At 47.4% G+C, this 18,512-nt stretch overlaps 1 protein-coding gene across 5 annotated transcripts in view; it reads left to right on the top strand.

The window, feature by feature from the left end:
• Positions 1-16,750, top strand: part of NDST1 (N-deacetylase and N-sulfotransferase 1) — an 88,132-nt gene extending 71,382 nt beyond the window's left edge. For all 5 annotated transcript variants that reach the window (XM_044947447.1, XM_025292405.2, XM_044947448.1 and 2 more), the window contains 4 exons: positions 4,770-4,940; positions 5,565-5,674; positions 7,036-7,138; positions 12,051-16,750. In XM_044947447.1, the coding sequence (XP_044803382.1) occupies positions 4,770-4,940; positions 5,565-5,674; positions 7,036-7,138; positions 12,051-12,170 (504 nt within the window). In that variant the 3' untranslated portion in view covers positions 12,171-16,750. The remainder of the gene's footprint in view (positions 1-4,769; positions 4,941-5,564; positions 5,675-7,035; positions 7,139-12,050) is intronic.
• Positions 16,751-18,512: the final 1,762 nt, after the last annotated feature.

The following is an 18,512-nucleotide window of genomic DNA, read 5'->3' as shown; positions in this document are numbered from 1 at the left end:
CAGCTGGGCTCCTGCAGCACCCTGGTGGGTAAGAACAGGGTCCCCTCCACTGTGCGTCCAGCCCAGAGGAGCAGCCGGGCAGAAATCCACGCTGAGTCCCAGCCAGGTTACCTGCTCCCCCTCCCAGCTTCATCTGGGGACCTGCTCTGACTCTGATTCTCCAAGTAGAGGAGGACGCTGGTTTTGTCTTGCTGAAGCCAGGATTTGGTGAATAGTGATCTAGGCTTCATGCTATCTGTGGCCTCCTCACTGGGCTCTGGGTGGGGGTGGGAATTCAGAGAAGGACAGAACACAGGACCTGCCATCCCTAGTGGAGGATGCAAACGTCTGATCAGGTAAGGAAGTTACCTGGACTGTGGTTTGTGTGAGGGAACGCAACTTCTAGTTTCTACTTGATTGTGTAAGAACTAGAATTTTCTTTAATATCAATGACCTGACTGAATTTTTTCTGAGCACCTTTCCACTGGGCTTATAGGAAAGCTTAGGCTCGGGTCTTTTGGGGGGTTTCCTCCCCTACCTTCCAGTCTTGCTGGAATTATGCTTATGCTGGGGGTGGGGGGGGTGCTTCCTGCTCTAGAGCTGGTCCTACTGTAGGCCTGGCCACACTCTGAGCTTCCTCTCTGGGGCTTTGTTGTGACCACAGGCTGGTAGGAGTCCAGGTGCAGATCCTGCCACAGACCTCTTCCCCTCCTCTCCCTCCCAAGCCTGGTCCAATCTGGTATGCAACCCCACTCTTCCTCTCACTTCTCTAGGACTTTCTGTCTATACCCAAATATTCTCCTTTCCTCTGGGCTTTGAACGGAAGCCATTTCTCTTGTGTGCCCTGCCGCCCCCTACCCTGTGCCCCAGCAGTGAGCAGAGACTGACCATCTGTATTTATGGGGGGGAGGAAAGAGGAAGGAGAGGGAGGCAGAGGGAAAGCAGCCCTGGGTGGAGGCGTCCGGGTTCTGTCCTAATGCACCTCCTCCTCTAGAGGGCAGAGATGTCTCCTCTCACTGACAGAAGACCAAGGTTCATCAAGCCGGGTGACTAACTCAAGTTCATGTGCTAGCGTTTTGAACCCAGCTCCTCCAGGTCTAAGCCCCTGTTCTTTCTTCTGTCTGTGGCTGAGGCGGGATAAGGAGAAGGGGGGCCGATTCCTCTCAGGATGGTCCAGAGAGGGGCTGGAAGGAAGGGAAGGGTGATGGCCTGCCTCAGAGGGGAGATCAGGAGGAGGGGGGGCTGTCCCCCCCACCCCTGGCCCAGGCTGTGTGTGATGCTCAGTGAGGGTGTGGGGGCTCCTGAGGGTCATCCCTGGTGAGCAGGCTCGTGATCTCTGGACTTTGGCTCTCTGCAGATGCCAACTGCCCGGGGCGTTATTTCAGGTGCTCCAAACCTGGTGTTTTCCCCTTTCCAGTTCTTCCCCAGTCCTTCTGTTTTAGGCTTGGGCTGCTATAGCAAATATTATAGATTGGATGGCTTAAACAGCAGCATTTTTTTCTCACAGTCCTGAAGCCTAGAAATCTTAATTCCAAGACTGAGGTACCAGTCGATCTGGTTCCTGGTGAGAGCTCCCTTCCTGGCTTTTAGACAGCCACTGTCTCACTGTGCTCTCATGGCAAACCACCTCTGTGGTGTCTCTTCTTACCAGGGCACCAATCCTATCACAGGGGCTCCACCTGCCTGACTGCATCAAGGCTTAGAGCAGACATTTCTATCTGCCTGGTGTGCGAACACATAGCTTTATTTTTATTGTGAATGATTTTATTTATTTTTATGAATGATTACCTTTATTATCTTTATATATGACAGCTGATTCTAGTTTTCTGTCTGTGAAGGCAGTACTGAGTTTTATTTTGAAATACATTTACGTGAATAAGATGTGTCCACATAAAGAAAATTCTGTTGATTTGGCATGCACAGATGGACATGGCAGAGACCACAGAGATGGTGCAGAGTGACCAGCATTTGGAAGCCCTGACCTAGTCTGACTCCCATCTTGTAAAGATGGGGAAACTAGGGCTCCAGGGGCTGTGACTTCCCTGAGGTCAAAGGGTAATGACAGGTAGAGCCAGATCTTGAGCCCAGGCCTCCTGGTTCCAGCTTGGTGTCTTCTGGCCACCTCCTAGTTCAGATCAGATCAGATCAGTCGCTCAGTCGCGTCCAACTCTTTGCAACCCCATGAATCGCAGTACGCCAGGCCTCCCTGTCCATCACCAACTCCCGGAGTTCACTCAGACTCACGTCCATCAAGTCAGTGATGCCATCCAGCCATCTCGTCCTCTGTCGTCTCCTTCTCCTCTTGCCCCCAATCCCTCCCAGCATCAGAGTCTTTTCCAATGAGTCAACTCTTCGCATGAGGTGGCCAAAATACTGGAGTTTCAGCTTTAGCATCATTCCTTCCAAAGAAATCCCAGGGCTGATCTCCTTCAGAATGGACTGGTTGGATCTCCTTGCAGTCCAAGGGACTCTCAAGAGTCTTCTCCAACACCACAGTTCAAAAGCATCAATTCTTCGGTGCTCAGCCTTCTTCACAGTCCAACTCTCACATCCATACATGACCACAGGAAAAACCATAGCCTTCACTAGACGGACCTTTGTTGGCAAAGTAATGTCTCTGCTTTTGAATACGCTATCTAGGTTGGTCATAACTTTCCTTCCAAGGAGTAAGCGTCTTTTAATTTCATGGCTGCAGTCACCATCTGCAGTGATTTTGGAGCCCCAAAAAATAAAGTCTGACACTGTTTCCACTGTTTCCCCATCTATTTCCCATGAAGTGATGGGGCCGGATGCCATGATCTTCGTTTTCTGAATGTTGAGCTTTAAGCCAACTTTTTCACTGTCCACTTTCACATTTATCAAGAGGCTTTTGAGTTCCTCTTCACTTTCTGCCATAAGGGTGGTGTCGTCTGCATATCTGAGGTTATTGATAGTTCTCCCAGCAATCTTGATTCCAGCTTGTGTTTCTTCCAGTCCAGGGTTTCTCATGATGTACTCTGCATATAAGTTAAATAAGCGGGGTGACAATATACAGCCTTGAGGTACTCCTTTTCCTATTTGGAACCAGTCTATTGTTCCATGTCCAGTTCTAACTGTTGCTTCCTGACCTGCATACAGATTTCTCAAGAGGCAGATCAGGTGGTCTGGTATTCCCATCTCTTTCAGAATTTTCCACAGTTTATTGTGATCCACACAGTCAAAGGCTTTGGCGTAGTCAATAAAGCAGAAATAGATGTTTTTCTGGAACTCTCTTGCTTTTTCCATGATCCAGCGGATGTTGACAATTTGATCTCTGGTTCCTCTGCCTTTTCTAAAATCAGCTTGAACATCAGGAAGTTCACGATTCACATATTGCTGAAGCCTGGCTTGGAGAATTTTGAGCATTACTTTACTAGCGTGTGCTGCTGCTGCTGCTAAGTCGCTTCAGTCATGTCTGACTCTGTGCGACCCCATAGATGGCAGCCCACCAGGCTCCCCTGTCCCTGGGATTCTCCAGGCAAGAACACTGGAGTGGGTTGCCATTTCCTTCTAGTGCAATTGTGCGGTAGTTATGAGCATTCTTTGGCATTGCCTTTCTTTGGGATTGGAATGAAAACTGACCTTTTCCATTCCTGTGGCCACTGCCGAGTTTTCCAAATTTGCTGGCATATTGAGTGCAGCACTTTCACAGCATCCTCTTTCAGGATTTGGAATAGCTCAACTGGAATTCTATCACCTCCACTAGCTTCGTTCGTAGTGATGCTTTCTAAGGCCCACTTGACTTCACATTCCAGGATGTCTGGCTCTAGGTCAGTGATCACACCATCGTGATTATCTGGATCGTGAAGATCTTTTTTGTACAGTTCTTCTGTGTGTTCTTGCCACCTCTTCTTAATATCTTCTGCTTCTGTTAGGTCCATACCATTTCTGTCCTTTATCAAGCCCATCTTTGCATGAAATGTTCCTTTGGTATCTCTGATTTTCTTGAAGAGATCTCCAGTCTTTCCCATTCTGTTGTTTTCCTCTATTTCTTTGCATTGATCGCTGAAGAAGGCTTTCTTATCTCTTCTTGCTATTCTTTGGAACTCTGCATTCAGATGTTTATTTCTTTCCTTTTGTCCTTTGCTTCTCGCTTCTCTTCTTTTCACAGCTATTTGTAAGGCCTCCCCAGACAGCCATTTTGCTTTTTTGCATTTCTTTTCCATGGGGATGGTCTTGATCCCTGTCTCCTGTACAATGTCACGAACTTCATTCCATAGTTCATCAGGCACTCTATCTATCAGATCTAGGCCCTTAAATCTATTTCTCACTTCCACTGTATAATCATAAGGGATTTGATTTAGGTCATACCTGAATGGTCTAGTGGTTTTCCCTACTTTCTTCAATTTAAGTCTGAATTTGGCAATAAGGAGTTCATGGTCTGAGCCACAGTCAGCTCCTGGTCTTGTTTTTGCTGACTGTGTAGAGCTTCTCCATCTTTGGCTGCAAAGAATATAATCAATCTGATTTCGGTGTTGACCATCTGGTGATGTCCATGTATAGAGTCTTCTCTTGTGTTGTTGGAAGAGGGTGTTTGCTATGACCAGTGCATTTTCTTGGCAAAACTCTGTTAGTCTTTGCCCTGCTTCATTCTGTATTCCAAGGCCAAATTTGCCTGTTACTCCAGGTGTTTCTTGACGTCCTACTTTTGCATTCCAGTCCCCTATAATGAAAAGTAGGAAGTCAAGAAACCTCCTAGTTACTGCCCCACAAAAGCCTCTCCCTTTGGTGCCTCCATGTGACACATTGACCCTCTCTCGGCTTGTCTGCAGCACCAGCGAGCCCATGATGACCCGGTAGCCTTGAAGTACACTTTCCATGAGGTGATCACTGCTGGGCCCGATGCATCCTTGAAACTGCGCACCCTCCAGAACCGCTGCCTGGTGCCTGGCTGGTACGCCACCCACATCGAGCGCTGGCTCAGCGCCTTTCACACCAACCAGGTAGGCCTATCCCTGACCCTCAGAAGGGCAGCCATAGCATGGACTTGGGGCAGTTAGCTGAGGACCTCAAGATCTCTTTTGCCAGTGACAGGGCCAGAAATGTGGTTGTTGGACACTCAGGTCTTTGGGATCTTCAGAGGTTTCAGTCTTGTTTATCCCAAGCCCTTGCCCCATCACAGCAGGCTCTGTAACCTTTAGGGGACCCAGAAAGCCCTGGAATAGGCCCTGGGAGGGAGGGAGAGCCCGGTGGGAGAGGTAAACGGCCGGGTTGCTAAGGCATTTTAAGGAAACCCTTGGAGGGTTTAGGCAGGAGAGTGACATGTAGTCCAGAAACTTGGAGAGAGGCAGAGAGGGGGGTGTCATAGGGTCAGGAGGGAAAGGCAGAGGCTTGGTGATGGATTAAATGCTGGGAGAGGACGGCATCAGTCAGAAGAAGCTGGCAGAAGGCAGGGAGAAAGACTGCCCAGGACTGAGGCACAGGGACTCCTCCTGTCCGAGGAGGAGGAGGAAGCACTCTACAGAGCGTAGGGGCCCCAACCCATAACCATGGCTGCTGAAGACTGGGGGCCTGTTGGCCACTGGAGTGAAAATAGGTTCAGATCACACTCTCCTTTTTTTTTCCAGATTCTAGTCTTGGATGGCAAACTGCTGCGAACAGAACCTGCCAAAGTGATGGACACAGTGCAGAAGTTCCTTGGGGTGACAAACACCATTGACTACCACAAAATGTTGGCGTGAGTGTTATCTTGGCCTTTCAGCAGGGGGATGTCCTAAACAGGCACATGGGCCCAAAAGCCAGAGGCTGGAATGATTAGGAGAGAGATACAGATTAGAGTCAGCAAGTATGAGAAAGTATGCGTGGCCTTGAAGGCAGTTTAGCAGAAAAGTTAATATGACTTGAGTCATATAAACAAAGGTATTGACTCAAGAAAAAGGGAGGTGATGACTGTTCTCTTCTGGTAGTCCTTCCCCTAGGGTGTTCTTTTCAATCTGGACTGAACATTTTCAGAGTGCTTAAGTTAGACCAGCAATGAGCAACTCTAATACCCTTAAGGGTTTCTCAGCATTAGTTTATGACTTAAATATAATTTAAGGAAAAAGATACTATGAATATTGTCAACAGTTAATAATTTTCATCACTTAAAACCCAATCCAAGGACACTGAGGATGCCCTCCCAAGATGAATAAGTGCCAGCCTGTGTTGAGGGACTCAGGGCTAAGGAGAGGCTGTCTTCGAGGGTGAATCACAGACAGGTGATGCACACAGCTGGATGAGGGAGTCTCAGGAGGAGAAATAAAGTCTCCTTCCCCAGCTACCTTCTTTGGAAAGCCCTGCAGCAAGAATATCCCCATCTCCCTACTTTGGAGGATGAAGGTAGAAAAGGAAAGTCAGTCCTTTGCTCTGAGGGTAGAGAGAAGCAGCAGCTAAGGGCATAGCTGTGGCAGCAGAGATGCCTGGGTGAGGATTCCGGACCCGTTACTTCTTCAGCTGTGGGACTTTGAACTTGTGTCTTAGTTCCTTCAAGCCTTACTTTCGTCCTCTATAGGTTGGGGGTACAGATAATAATAATTCCTACCTCCTGAGGGTCACTATCTTGTGGAGCTCTTGGCTCAGTGCCCAGCATGTACTAATCTCAGTAAATGACAGCTGCCCTCAGCATCACCATGCCTACCCTGTGACCCATTCAGAAACCCCCATCTCGCTCTCCTGCCAGAAGGAAACTGTTCTCCTGCTGTCCTCATGCCCAAGAATCTCCAGATAGTTGCTGATCTGGGACTGAATTCTGATGTCATTATGCCTCCCCTCCCGGTAACAGCACCTTCTCTCCCCAAAATACCCTGGAAAGCCCAGCATGACTTGAGATTCTGAAGGCAGTCTTGCTTTGTTAGTTCTGGAGTTTACTAAACAGCAACTTTACAGTGATACACATGCTTAAACACAATTGTAGATAGAGCATTTCTTGATAAAGATTGAATTTATTAAAAAGCAAAAGAACCCCCACTAAACTCTCCTACTGGGTCTGGCCCCTGAGTTGGAGAGTGCCAGGAGGGTTTCCAGGCTGAGGAACGATGAAGGCTTTCTCCACCTCCACAGGTTTGATCCAAAGAAAGGATTCTGGTGCCAGCTGCTCGAAGGAGGAAAAACCAAGTGTCTAGGCAAGAGCAAGGGCCGGAAGTACCCGGAGATGGACTTGGATGTAAGTAGCAGACATGCCGCCTGTGGCAGGGGAATAAATGATGGGGGTCCCGTATTGGAGAGAAGCTTCTCTTTACCTGACACCCAACGCTCAATGCATTGCCTTGACATTTCTTGGATAGCATTCTTAGGAGGAAATGTAGGATAGGATTTAGCGACTCGGAGTTGATTTAGTCAGAGAATTTCCTTTTGCAAGGGCTGAATGCTATGGGGCTTTGAGAATGAATCAGACATGTTCTTTGCCTTCAGGGAGTTCCTAGTCTAGGAGGAAGATGAGTCACACATGCAAATAAGTAGAATACAAGGCAAGAAGTGCTTTGTGTAGTGAGGTATGCACGTATGTGATGGCACTTCAGAACAAGGACGTGCCATGTGAAGCTGTACGGGTAAAGGCTTCTCACGTGAGGTGGGGGCTGACTCTGGAGTTGGGCCTGGAAGGATGGGGTAGCATTTGGACCTATGGCATGGATGGATGAGGTGTTCTTGTAGGAGAGGACATCCTTTATGGTATAAATGAATGGTGAAACATACATAACGGTGACTGTGGTTATGTTTCTGAGTTTTTTCATTACCCCTTGCTCATTTTTTAAAAATCCAAGTGTAGTTGATTTACAATATTGTATGTTTCAGGTACACAGCAAAGTGATTCAGTGTTTATATATATACATATATATATATATATATTTTTCAGATTATTTTCCCTTGTAGGTTATTACAAGATACTGAATGTTGTTCCCTATGTTATGCAGTAAATCCTAGTTACCTATCTATTTTATATATAGCATTGTGTATCTGTTAATCCCGTACTCCTAATTTGCCCCACCCGACTCCCTTTCCCTTTGGTAACAAATAAGTTTGTTTTTTGAGTCTGTTTCTGTTTTGTAAATAGATTTGCTTTTTAGATACCACATATTAAGTGATATCATACAGTATTTGTCTTTTTCTGTCTGACGTCACTTAGTGTGATATCCTGTAGGTCCATCCACATTGCTGCAAAGGGCAATAGTGCGTTCTTTTTCATTTTCTAGTGTGTATATATATGTGCCGCATCTTATCCATTCATCTGTTGATAGTCACATGGGTTGCTTCCACATCTTGGCTGTTGTAAACAGTACTGCTGTGAACATGGGGTGCACACATCTTTCCAATGCACGTATGTGAAAAGATACACGCACCCCAAGGAGTTGCTTTCTTTCTGGATGTATGGCTAGGCGTTGGATTGCTGGATCATATTCTAGATCTAGATTTAGTTTTTGTTTTTAATTGGAGGAAAATTGCTTTATGGAATCGTGTTGGTGTCTGTCATATATCAACATGAATCAGCCATAGGTATACATATGTCCCCGCCGTCTTGAACCTGCCTCCCACTCCTCACCACATCCTGCCCCTCTCGGTTGTCACAGAGCACCACACTGGGGTCCTGTGTTACTCAGCAGCTTCCCACTAGCTATCTGTTTAACATATGGTAATATATATGTGTTAATGGTACTCTGTATTTGTCCCACCCTCTTCTTCCTCCACTGTGACCACAAGTTTGATCTCTATGACTGTGTCTCTATTCCTGCCCTGCAAATAGGTTCATCAGTACCATCCTTCTGGATTCCATATATATATATACGATATTTGTTTTTCTCTGACTTCACTCTGTATAACAGGCTCTAAGTTCATCCACCTCACTAGAACTGACTCAGATGCATTCCTTTTTATGGCTAATATTCCATTATATATATGGACCACAACTTCTTTATCCATTCAACTGTCAATGGAGATCTAGGTTGCTTCCATATTCTAGCTATTATAAATAATGCTGCAGTGACTAGTTTCTTAAAAGGAACCTCTCTATTGTTCTCCGTAGTGGTTGTGCCAATTTTTACATCCCCACCAACAGTATAGGAGGGATCCCTTTTCTCCGCATTCTCTCCAGCATTGATTTTTTGTAGGCCTTTGATGTTGTCCGTTCTCATCCTTGTGGAGTGATCTCATTGTAGTTTTGATTTCCATTTCTCTAATACTTAGCCATGTTGACTGTCTCTTCATGTGCCTGTCGATCATCTGTATGTTCTCTTCAGAGAACTGTCTGTTTAGGTCTGCTCTTTTCAACTGAGTTGTGTTTTTTTTGATACTGAGTTACATGAACTATTTGTATATTTTGGAAATTAACTCCTTGGTTGCATTGTTTGCACATATTTTCTCTTTTCATTTTGTCAGTGGTTTTCTTTGCAGCGGCTTTTAAGTTTAGTTTGGTTCCATTTCTTTATTTTTGCTTTTTTTTATTTTGCCTTGGGAGACTGACCTAAGAAAACATTGCTATGATTTATGCCAGAATGTTTTGCCTGTGTTACTCTTCTAGGAGTTTTGTGGTGTCATGCCTTACATTTAGGTCTTTATATCATTTTGAGTTTATTTTCATATATGGTATTAGGGAGTGTTCTAATATGTTTCCTTTTTTTTCTAAATTTTTATTTCATATTGGAGTATAGTTGATAAACAATGTTGTGTTAGTTTTAGGTATACAGTAAAGTGACTCATTTGTACATATGGATATACCTATTCTTTCTCATCCCATTTAGGTTATTACAAAATATTAAGCATAGTTCCCTGTGCTATACAGTAAGTCTTGTTGGTTATCTATTGAAAATATAGCAGTGTATATATATCAATCCCAAACTCCCAGTTTATTCTCCTCCTCCTTTAGTAACCATAAGCTTGTTTTCAAAATCTCTGAGTCTGTTTCTATTTTGTAAATAAGTTCATAAATGCTGCCGTGAACCCTGGGGTGCATTTTTTTTTCCTTCTCATTATGGTTTCCTCTGGTATATGCCTAGGACTGGGATTCCTGGATCACATGGTAGGTCTATTTTTAGTTTTCTAAGGCATTTCCATACTGTTTTCCACAGTGGTTGCACCAATTTACCCTCCCATCTACAGTGTAGGAGGGTTTCCTTTTCTCCACATCTGCTCCAGTATTGTAGATTTTTTGATCATGGCCATTCTGACTGGCATGAGGTGATACCCCACTGTAGTTTCGATTTGCTTTTCTCTAATATTTAGTGATATGGAATATCTTTTCATGTGCTCTTTAAGCCATCTTTGCTTATGTCTTCCACCCATGTTTTGACTGGATTGTTTGCTTTTTGATATTGAGCTACATGCACTGTCTGTATATTTTGGAGATTAATCCCTTGTCATTGCTTCATTTGCAAAGATTTTCTCCCATTCTGAGGGTTGACTTTTCATTTTGCTTATGGTCCTGTTTATTTTTGTTGTTATTTTCCTTACTCTAGGAGGTAGATCAAACAAGATCTTGCTGTGATTTATGTCAAAGAATGTTCTGCCCATGTTTTCCTCTTAAGAGTTTTATAGTATCTGGCCTTACATCTAGGTATTTTATTCTTTTCAATGCATTGGTAAATAGGATTGTTTCTTTATTTCTGATATTTTGTTGTTAGTGTATAGAAATGCAATAGATTTCTGTGTATTAATTTTGTATCCTGCAACGTTACCAACTTCATTGATGAGCTCTAGTAGTTTTCTGGTAACACCTTTAGGATTTTCTTTGTATAGTGTGTCATCTGCAAACAGTGATGGTTTTACTTCTTTTCCAATTTGGATTCCTTTTCTTTCTTTTTTTTTCCCCTCTGATTGCCATGGCTAGGACTCCCAAAGCTATGTTGAATAAAAGTGACGAGAGTGGACATCCTTGTCTTGTTCCTGACTTTAGAGGAAATACTTTCAGCTTTTCACCATTGAGAATGATGTTAGCTGTAGGTTTGTCATTTATGGCCTTTGTTATGTTGAGGTAGGTTTTCTCTATGCCCACTTTCTGGACAGTTTTTAATCATAAATTGGTGTTGAGTTTTGTCAAAAGCTTTTTCTGCATCAATTGATGATCATATGGTTTTTATTCTTCAATTTGTTGATGGGGTGTATCACACTAATTGACTTGAAGATACTGAAAAATCCTTGTATCCCTGAAATAAATCCTATTTGATCATGGTGTATGATCCTTTTATTATATTGTTGGATTAGAATTGCTAGTATTTTGTTGAGGATAAAGATCAGAGCAGAAATAAATGTAATAGTGATGAAGAAAACAGTAGAAAAGATCAATGAAACTAAAAGCTGGGTCTTTGAAAAGATAAACAAAGTTGATAAACCATTAGCCAGGCTCATTAAGATAAAAAGGGGAAAGGGTGTAAATCAATAAAATTAGAAAGGAAAAAGGAAAAGCTATAACTGACACCACAGAAATTCAAAGGACCATTGGAAACTACTCTCAGCACTTACCTAAACACCAGCAAAATAGACAACCTAGACGAAATGGACAAATTCTTAGCAAGGTACAACCTGCCAAGACGGAATGAGGAAGAAATAGAAAATATGAACACACCAATCATAAGTACTTAAATTGAAATGGAAAATGTGATTAAAAAACTCCCAATAAACCAAAGTCCAGGGCCAGAGGGCTTTACAGATAAATTCTATCAAACATTTAGAGAAGAGTTAACCTTCTGAAACTCTTCCAAAAAATTGCAGAGGAAGGAACACTCCCAAACTCATTCTGTGAGGCCACCATCACCCACCCTGATACCAAAACCAGATGAGGATACCACCACAGAAAAAAAGAAAATTATCAGCGAATATCACTGATGAACATGGATGCAAAAATCCTCAACAAAATACTCTTGATTAAGTCTCTCTGTCTTCTCCCAATCACGAGTTTCGACCTTGTGCACTATAGTTTGGTGCTTCTACTATATGTTTTCTTTTGAAGGTTACCATTTTGAAGAAGGTTGTGAATAAATAATGGGAGTGGGGGATAATGGCAGCGGGGTGCTGGTTTTCCAGAGGCGGGGGCGGGGGTCACTCAAACCAGCACATGACCAACGTCTGAGCTTCCCTTCCTGTTGCAGTCCCGCGCCTTCCTGAAGGACTATTACCGGGACCACAACGTCGAGCTTTCCAAGCTGCTGTACAAGATGGGCCAGACACTGCCGACCTGGCTCCGGGAGGAGCTGCAGAACACCAGGTAGCCACGGCCCCCACCGCCGGACTGAATGTGACGGCAGGGACGTCCCGCCACACGCTGAGCCAGACTGACCTGCAGAGTGGGGAGCGGGGCCCGGCTGGCCAAGCACTCACAAGCAATATTCCGCCGTGGCCCGGGCCAGCCAGGAGGAGAGCCCAGGCAGGTGCCCACGTGCCTCAGAGCATCCAGCATGCAGTCGGTGGCCTCTCGGACCTCCCTTGCCACCTGAGGTCCATTCCGCTCACAGTCTTTCATGGAGAGGCCACTTCCTGTTGGTGGAGGACCACAGGCTGGTAGGAAGGAGTCCACAAGACTCTGTTCTCTGGCCCTCACTGTGTCTACCCACCGTGCTCTCTCTCCATCCATCACTCCCTGCCCCTGTAGGGCGTCCACTCAGTATTAGCTGCCACGTCGTCTCTGTCCTCCCGACAACAAGGACAAGGGTCCAGCTGGGGCCTCTGGCAAACCAGGGAGAGAAATTGGATGTTTCGCTGATGTTTCAAGCCAGGCTCTTCAGAGGGATCAGCTGGAAACCCAGAGGCAGCCATAGGCGGGGTGTGAGGGTGGCCACCTTGAGAGAATGCTGGACCTCCACACCCATTGCAGCTTATACCTTTACATCTCACCTTCCCGCTTTGGGGATAGAACTGCTGGTTCATACAGTACCCACCCGGTTCTCAAGGCCACCTTCAGGGCCCTGGGGGCACTGCCATGCCATTTGGACCCAGAGACCCAGTCCTCAACCCTGCTCCCTCTCTCCCCCTGGGACATGACATGCGTGGCGTTTCCTGTGGTAAGAGACTGAGGCGGTCATGGGGCCGGCTGTATACATGCTCCAGTGTACATTTGTTGCCCCCAGGCCCCTGCCTTGACCCCAGGCGGATGCTGGACAGAGTTGGTGAGACCACCACCTCTTTCTGACGCCAGCTCCCTGGGGCCGAGGGTTCCTAGAGCCCCCCTTAACTTCCCAAGTACTAAGAAGCTAAAGTATTTTAATTTTTTTTTTTCTTGGTGCCAGAGTTTATACCCTGGGTGCTGGGGTTGCACTGTGTTACATATATATATATAACTGTGTATATATATATATATTATATATATATATTATATTTTTTTGGTTGGGTTTGTTTTTAATTCAGTCATACAGAATGGTGGCAAGCCCCAGTCCCAAAGGGTGTCCTATCTCAGTGCTAGAGCATGGGATGGGGGCGTGGTATGTATCTTCACGTGTGGGGGCCTCAAGGACACAGGATGGATGTGCCCTTGGAGAGGTCAAGTGCCATGGCTGCCCTGCAGCTACTCCAGGAGAACAGGGGTGGTGAGATGCAGAGGGAAGACCTACTGTCTCCAGGAAGTCTGGCTTCATGAAGTGCAGTGATCCCAGGGGACTTCTGATCAAAGGAAACAGCCAGGCTGAGGTAGGAGACCCCGGGGCTAAATGCTGGCCTGTTCCCCTTCCCCTCACATGGTGCTAGGTTGGGAGCTGCCCTGGGAGCTTGGGGGCCCCCAGGACCCCTCAGAGCTGTCTCCAGGCCCCTCTGCAGACAAGGGGATCTCTGGGCTAGTTTCTGGTGGGGGCCTGCTCCTACCCTCCTCCTAACAATGTGAAGTGACTAAGGCTGGGGTGCCTCTTCCCCAGTCCCTCCCACTGCCAGTTCAGCTTTGAACTGACGCCTCGGAAATCCTTTCTAGAGAGCCTGGTCTTTGTTCATAGGATGTTGGGGCTGAGGGGTCCTTCAACGGGTGTGGACACAGCTCCAGAAAGGGGAGATGGCCTCCTGGGCTGACGTCACAGAATTGACTGGGAGCAGGGCCAAGAAGCAAACTTGAGGCTCCCGCTTCCATGCCCAGAGCTCTTCTTCCAATGCCACACTGCCTCTGAGCCCATCCTTGGGACCCTGCTCTGCCAGGTTGCTGTCCCTCCTTTGGTCTTGCCTTTGGTCATTCCAGGATATGGGGACAAACCACTCCTTCCCAGCGCGGTGCCTTCTCAGCCCCAGATCTGCATCCCTGTTGTGCTCACCCCACCTCAGAAGGCCCTTCCCCAGCCTGGAAACCCAGATCTTGGTTCCCAGGGTCTCCGTGGAATGGAGAAGTGGAGTGTTCTGCGGAGCCGGCTGCATGTGGTTCTACCGTCCCCTAAGGGAAGTGTTCCCATTATGCTTTTCATGGGGCCTTAGAACCTGGCGCTGCCAGCCCGGCGGGGGCTGAGGAGCGGAGTGTCTGAGGACTGGGTGGCATGCCTGCATGCATGCTCGTGAGGACTTACCAGCACCAGGAACCAGACTCCCAGAGCTGGCAGCGGCTTCCGCAGTGCAGAGCCCAGCCTCCCTTCCTGTCCTTCAGTGCGAGGCTTGTGTTCTGTGATGAGGCCCTCAGAGCTCCCACCGTCTGAGGTCTGTCTTCGAGGGGCGGGTGGGTCCGGTCCCCTTGTCCTCCAGCCTGAGGAAGAGACAGGCAGGTTTGAGACCCTGGGGGAGCAGAGGAAATCCCGGGGACTTGACCTGCCACGTGTTGTAAGTCTGTCTTGTCACTGCTACTTTTTCCCTTCCCACTAAAGGAATCTGTCTCAAGGACCCCTGCCAGGACTTGGAGGTACTGGGGAGGGGAGAGAGCCCTAGGGGCTCTTTGGCTACTGAGTACACAGATCCCCTGAGAGGGGAGAAAACCAGAGGTCAGTGGTGCAGTGTCCTCGGCATCCTCCATGTCACTAAGTCACTGGCCTGAAAACAAGAGCAGAAACTCTGCCCCCCTTCTGCCATCTCCTCCGCACGCCTGTGCCCCAGGCTGGGCGCAGGTGTGCTGTGTCCCCGGGGTTCTAGAGCTGCCCACAGCAGGTGTCTTGCACTTGGAGAAAGAGTCTGAGGTGTAAGGATGGGTCTCTTCTGCACCTCTCAATAGGAGCAGCCAGTGCCTCTAGGGCCCAGCAAGGGAGCAGTGGTCTGTTCCCAGCAGGTGGAAACTGCTGGGCTGACCTACAGAGACCAGTTGGTCCCAACATGGAGCTATCCCCACAGGTACATTAGAAAGAGCAAGTAAATGTTGTACCAAATATTTTATAACTAACTCCCACTATCCACGGTTTAGACTTACAGTGAACATTTTGCCACGTTTTTTTAATCTTTTTGTCTGTACGTTTTTTCTGAACTAGTTTAAAAGTTGCAGTTATCATTAAGACTCCATCCCAAATACTTCAGCTTACATCTCCTAAGAGGTAGGTCATTTTCCTTCAGTTGGCCCACCATCACTCCCAAGACGACAGTCATTTCCCAGCAACATCAGTCCCTATTTAAAGTTCCCCCAAATAATTTATGCCTGGTTTTAGAATTAGGACCTAGTTAAGGTACACAAGTTGCATCTTGGAAGTGTGTTTTCTAAAATCTCTTTCAAGCCAGTGAAGTTACCATTCTGCTCACTTTGGTTTTTTAAATGACGTTATTTCTGAGGCTCGACGTCCCGCAAGCTGATCTGTTTCTTCAAGGCCCTGTACCGGCAAGGGTGATTTAGGCTATGGGGAGTGTTACCTTTTGTTGCTGACTTAAAAACTTCAGTCCCTTCGCTGTCACCTGTACCAAGTGCCAGATCAACAGAGGGGCGGGGGAGGCAGCTTCCCGACTGGGCTGGGAGAGTCTGGAAGGAAGAGGCCGCACGCGTGGAGGCTGGGCCTGTGGGAAATGAGGCATCTTGGACTCAGAAGGTCCTGTGTTCTCCTTCTGATCCTGGGACTGGACCACAGGGCATCAAATAGTATCTCTCTCTGTTTTGCATCTCTGGGTTTTCGCTTCCTGGAGGCCCATGGTCTGTGTGCACAAGGGCAGAGCCGCAGGAACGCACCAAAGAAGGGGGGTGGGGCACCTTGCCCAGGCCGCGGTTGAGGAGAAAGAGCCCTGGGCTGGAGGCAGATGTGAAGTTTTGCCCAAGTTGTGTGCACTGAGTAGCTCAGTGACGGTTTTCCTTCCAGGGACTTAATTTCCCCATCTAGAACAAGCAGATGGGGCTACAGCGTGGGCTTTTCAGACATCAAAGAAGAAAGGAAGTCTGCTCTCGTTGAGGTGGGGATGGAGGTCCCCCTGCGCTTGAGGCAGTGCCGGGCTTCCGGCTTGCTTAGCTGGCTGGGGCTGCCTGTCCCCACGGCTTCCCTTTGCCAGCTCCCACCAGGGAGAGCCGTGGGCCTCGTGCAGTCAGTGTCGAGGGCCCAGGGCAGACTCTGGCTGTGTTTCACCCTAATAAGTTCATCCCTCCCTCCCTCCCTCCTCTCTGTGGCCCTTGAGGAGAAGGAGGGCGGTGAGGGTTTTCTATGACTGTGCTAGCTTTTATTATCAGCAAGAGGGCTCCTTTTGTAATTTGTGCATGAAATTCATGTCATTTCCTGGGGAGAGAGGAGAGAGCTGACTGGGGGGGGGCAGGTTAGGGGAACAGGCAGAGGTTTCCTTCCTTTGTGGGTGGGGAGGAGAGAGGAGGGTGCTTCCCCACTCAGCTGATCAGGGCTCTCAAACCAGCCGTTTTGGGTTGTGTTGAACGTGGGAACCTTCCTCCATTAATGTACAATCTTGAACTAACTGCTAATAAAGTGGGGTTCTGTTTGTACACCTTGGTCACATCTCTCTGTCTGACCTTTTTTCAAGGCCCACAGGAGTGGTAGAGAGAAGGGTGTTCACACAATGGCCAGTGTGGCCACCCCTGTACACACAGTGACAATCAGATCAAAGACCAATCCCACAGACGATAAACCGCAGCCTTTCTAGACGGTAGGGGCCTGTCCCAGGACAGCCAGATGGGGTGTCTCAGGTGACAGCTCTCAGGCACGCTGGACAGTTAAGTGCTGGAGTTCTGTACTGCGAGGAGCCTCTGTCTAGAGAGAGTTCTGCCATCAGCGTGTGATGTGATTGAAGACAAGTCACTCTTAGGCTTAGATCCTCAGTTTCTCTCACCTCTTAGGGGCGTGGAAGGTGTTGGGCTCAGTGGCCACTCTGGAGAGCTTGATTCAAATGCAGATTCCCTGGCTGTGCCCCCAAGTATTCCTCTGTGGCAGATGTGTGTGTGGCCCAAGCATCTGCATTTTAACAGCCTCTCCAGCACACCGAGGCGCCCCACTCAGGGAACCCGGGTTCAGATGGGTGGCTTCTGTGGGTTCTAATTAATGACTTCTAATTGATGATTCCTCCTGCCCAAGAAAGGAAAACTTTGGATGAAATGAATGACTTCCTAGTTCTCCCTGCTTGGTTGAGCTCGAGTTTGCCGGGGTGGGGCAGAAGTGGGGAGCAGAGAGGCGAAGCCGCTCCCTCAAAGGCCCCTGGGGGACTTGACAAAATGCACATTCCCAGCCTCCCCCAGTCCCGTCCACTCAGAACCTCTGGGAGAGAGATCGAGAAATGTGGCTTTTAAACAGTCCCTGCCTCACAGGAAGGTGTGGGAACACTTGAGGCAAGCCACCAAGGGTCATCCTGAGAAGCTCCCCAGAATTGTGGACGGCTGCCTTGGGGTCTGCCGGGACACAGCTGGGAACATAAGTGCTGCCTCGGTGTGGACACTGCCGGTAACAGCAGCTCGGCCCTGAACATTCACAAGGCCTGCAGCCCCAGCTCTCAAGAAATATCTGGGGAGAGGTAATCAAAAAAGAATTCAAATCAGGAGGACTCTCTGGAGGCCAATTTCAAGAGGTAAATATTAGTTTCACTATTATTTAAAAAAGAAAAAGCACAGGAAAAGATGGTTAACATGGCCAATGATTAGAGATAAGGGACTCAAAATTGCAACAAGGTATCACCTCCCACCAGTCAGTGATTATCTTTAAAACATCTACTAAGGATACATGCTGAACAGGATGTGGGGAAAAGGGACACCTACAGTGTCCTTGAATGCAAAGTGTAAAGAGCCACATGGAGAACAGCACCACGATTCCTCTGCTGCTGCTAAGTCACTTCAGTCGTGTCCGACTCTGTGTGACCCCAGAGACGTCAGCCCACGAGGCTCCCCCGTCCCTGGGATTCCTCAAGAAACTTAAAATAGAGCTACAGGTTAATCAGGTATTCCCACACCTGGGGATGCATCCGGAGAAAAGGCACAGGCACCCCAGCGTTCACCACAGCACTATTTAGAATAACCAAGACACCAGAGTGGCCAGAATGTCCGTGGACCGATGAATGGATAAGGAGGAAGAGAGACAATGGAATCTTAGCCATAAAGAAGAAAATAAGACCCATCTCAGCAACATGAATGGACCCAGAGATGATCATACTAAATAAAGCTAACCATCATGTGATATCACTTACAGATGGACTCAAAAACTCATCCCATATGAACTAATTTGCAAAAAAAAAAAAAAATAGAGACTTGGACAAGAAACATG

Source organism: Bubalus bubalis, chromosome 9 (assembly GCF_019923935.1).
Source record: "Bubalus bubalis isolate 160015118507 breed Murrah chromosome 9, NDDB_SH_1, whole genome shotgun sequence".
In the NCBI taxonomy this organism is placed as follows: Eukaryota; Metazoa; Chordata; class Mammalia; order Artiodactyla; family Bovidae; genus Bubalus; species Bubalus bubalis.
This window is presented reverse-complemented; position numbering and strand designations above follow the sequence as displayed.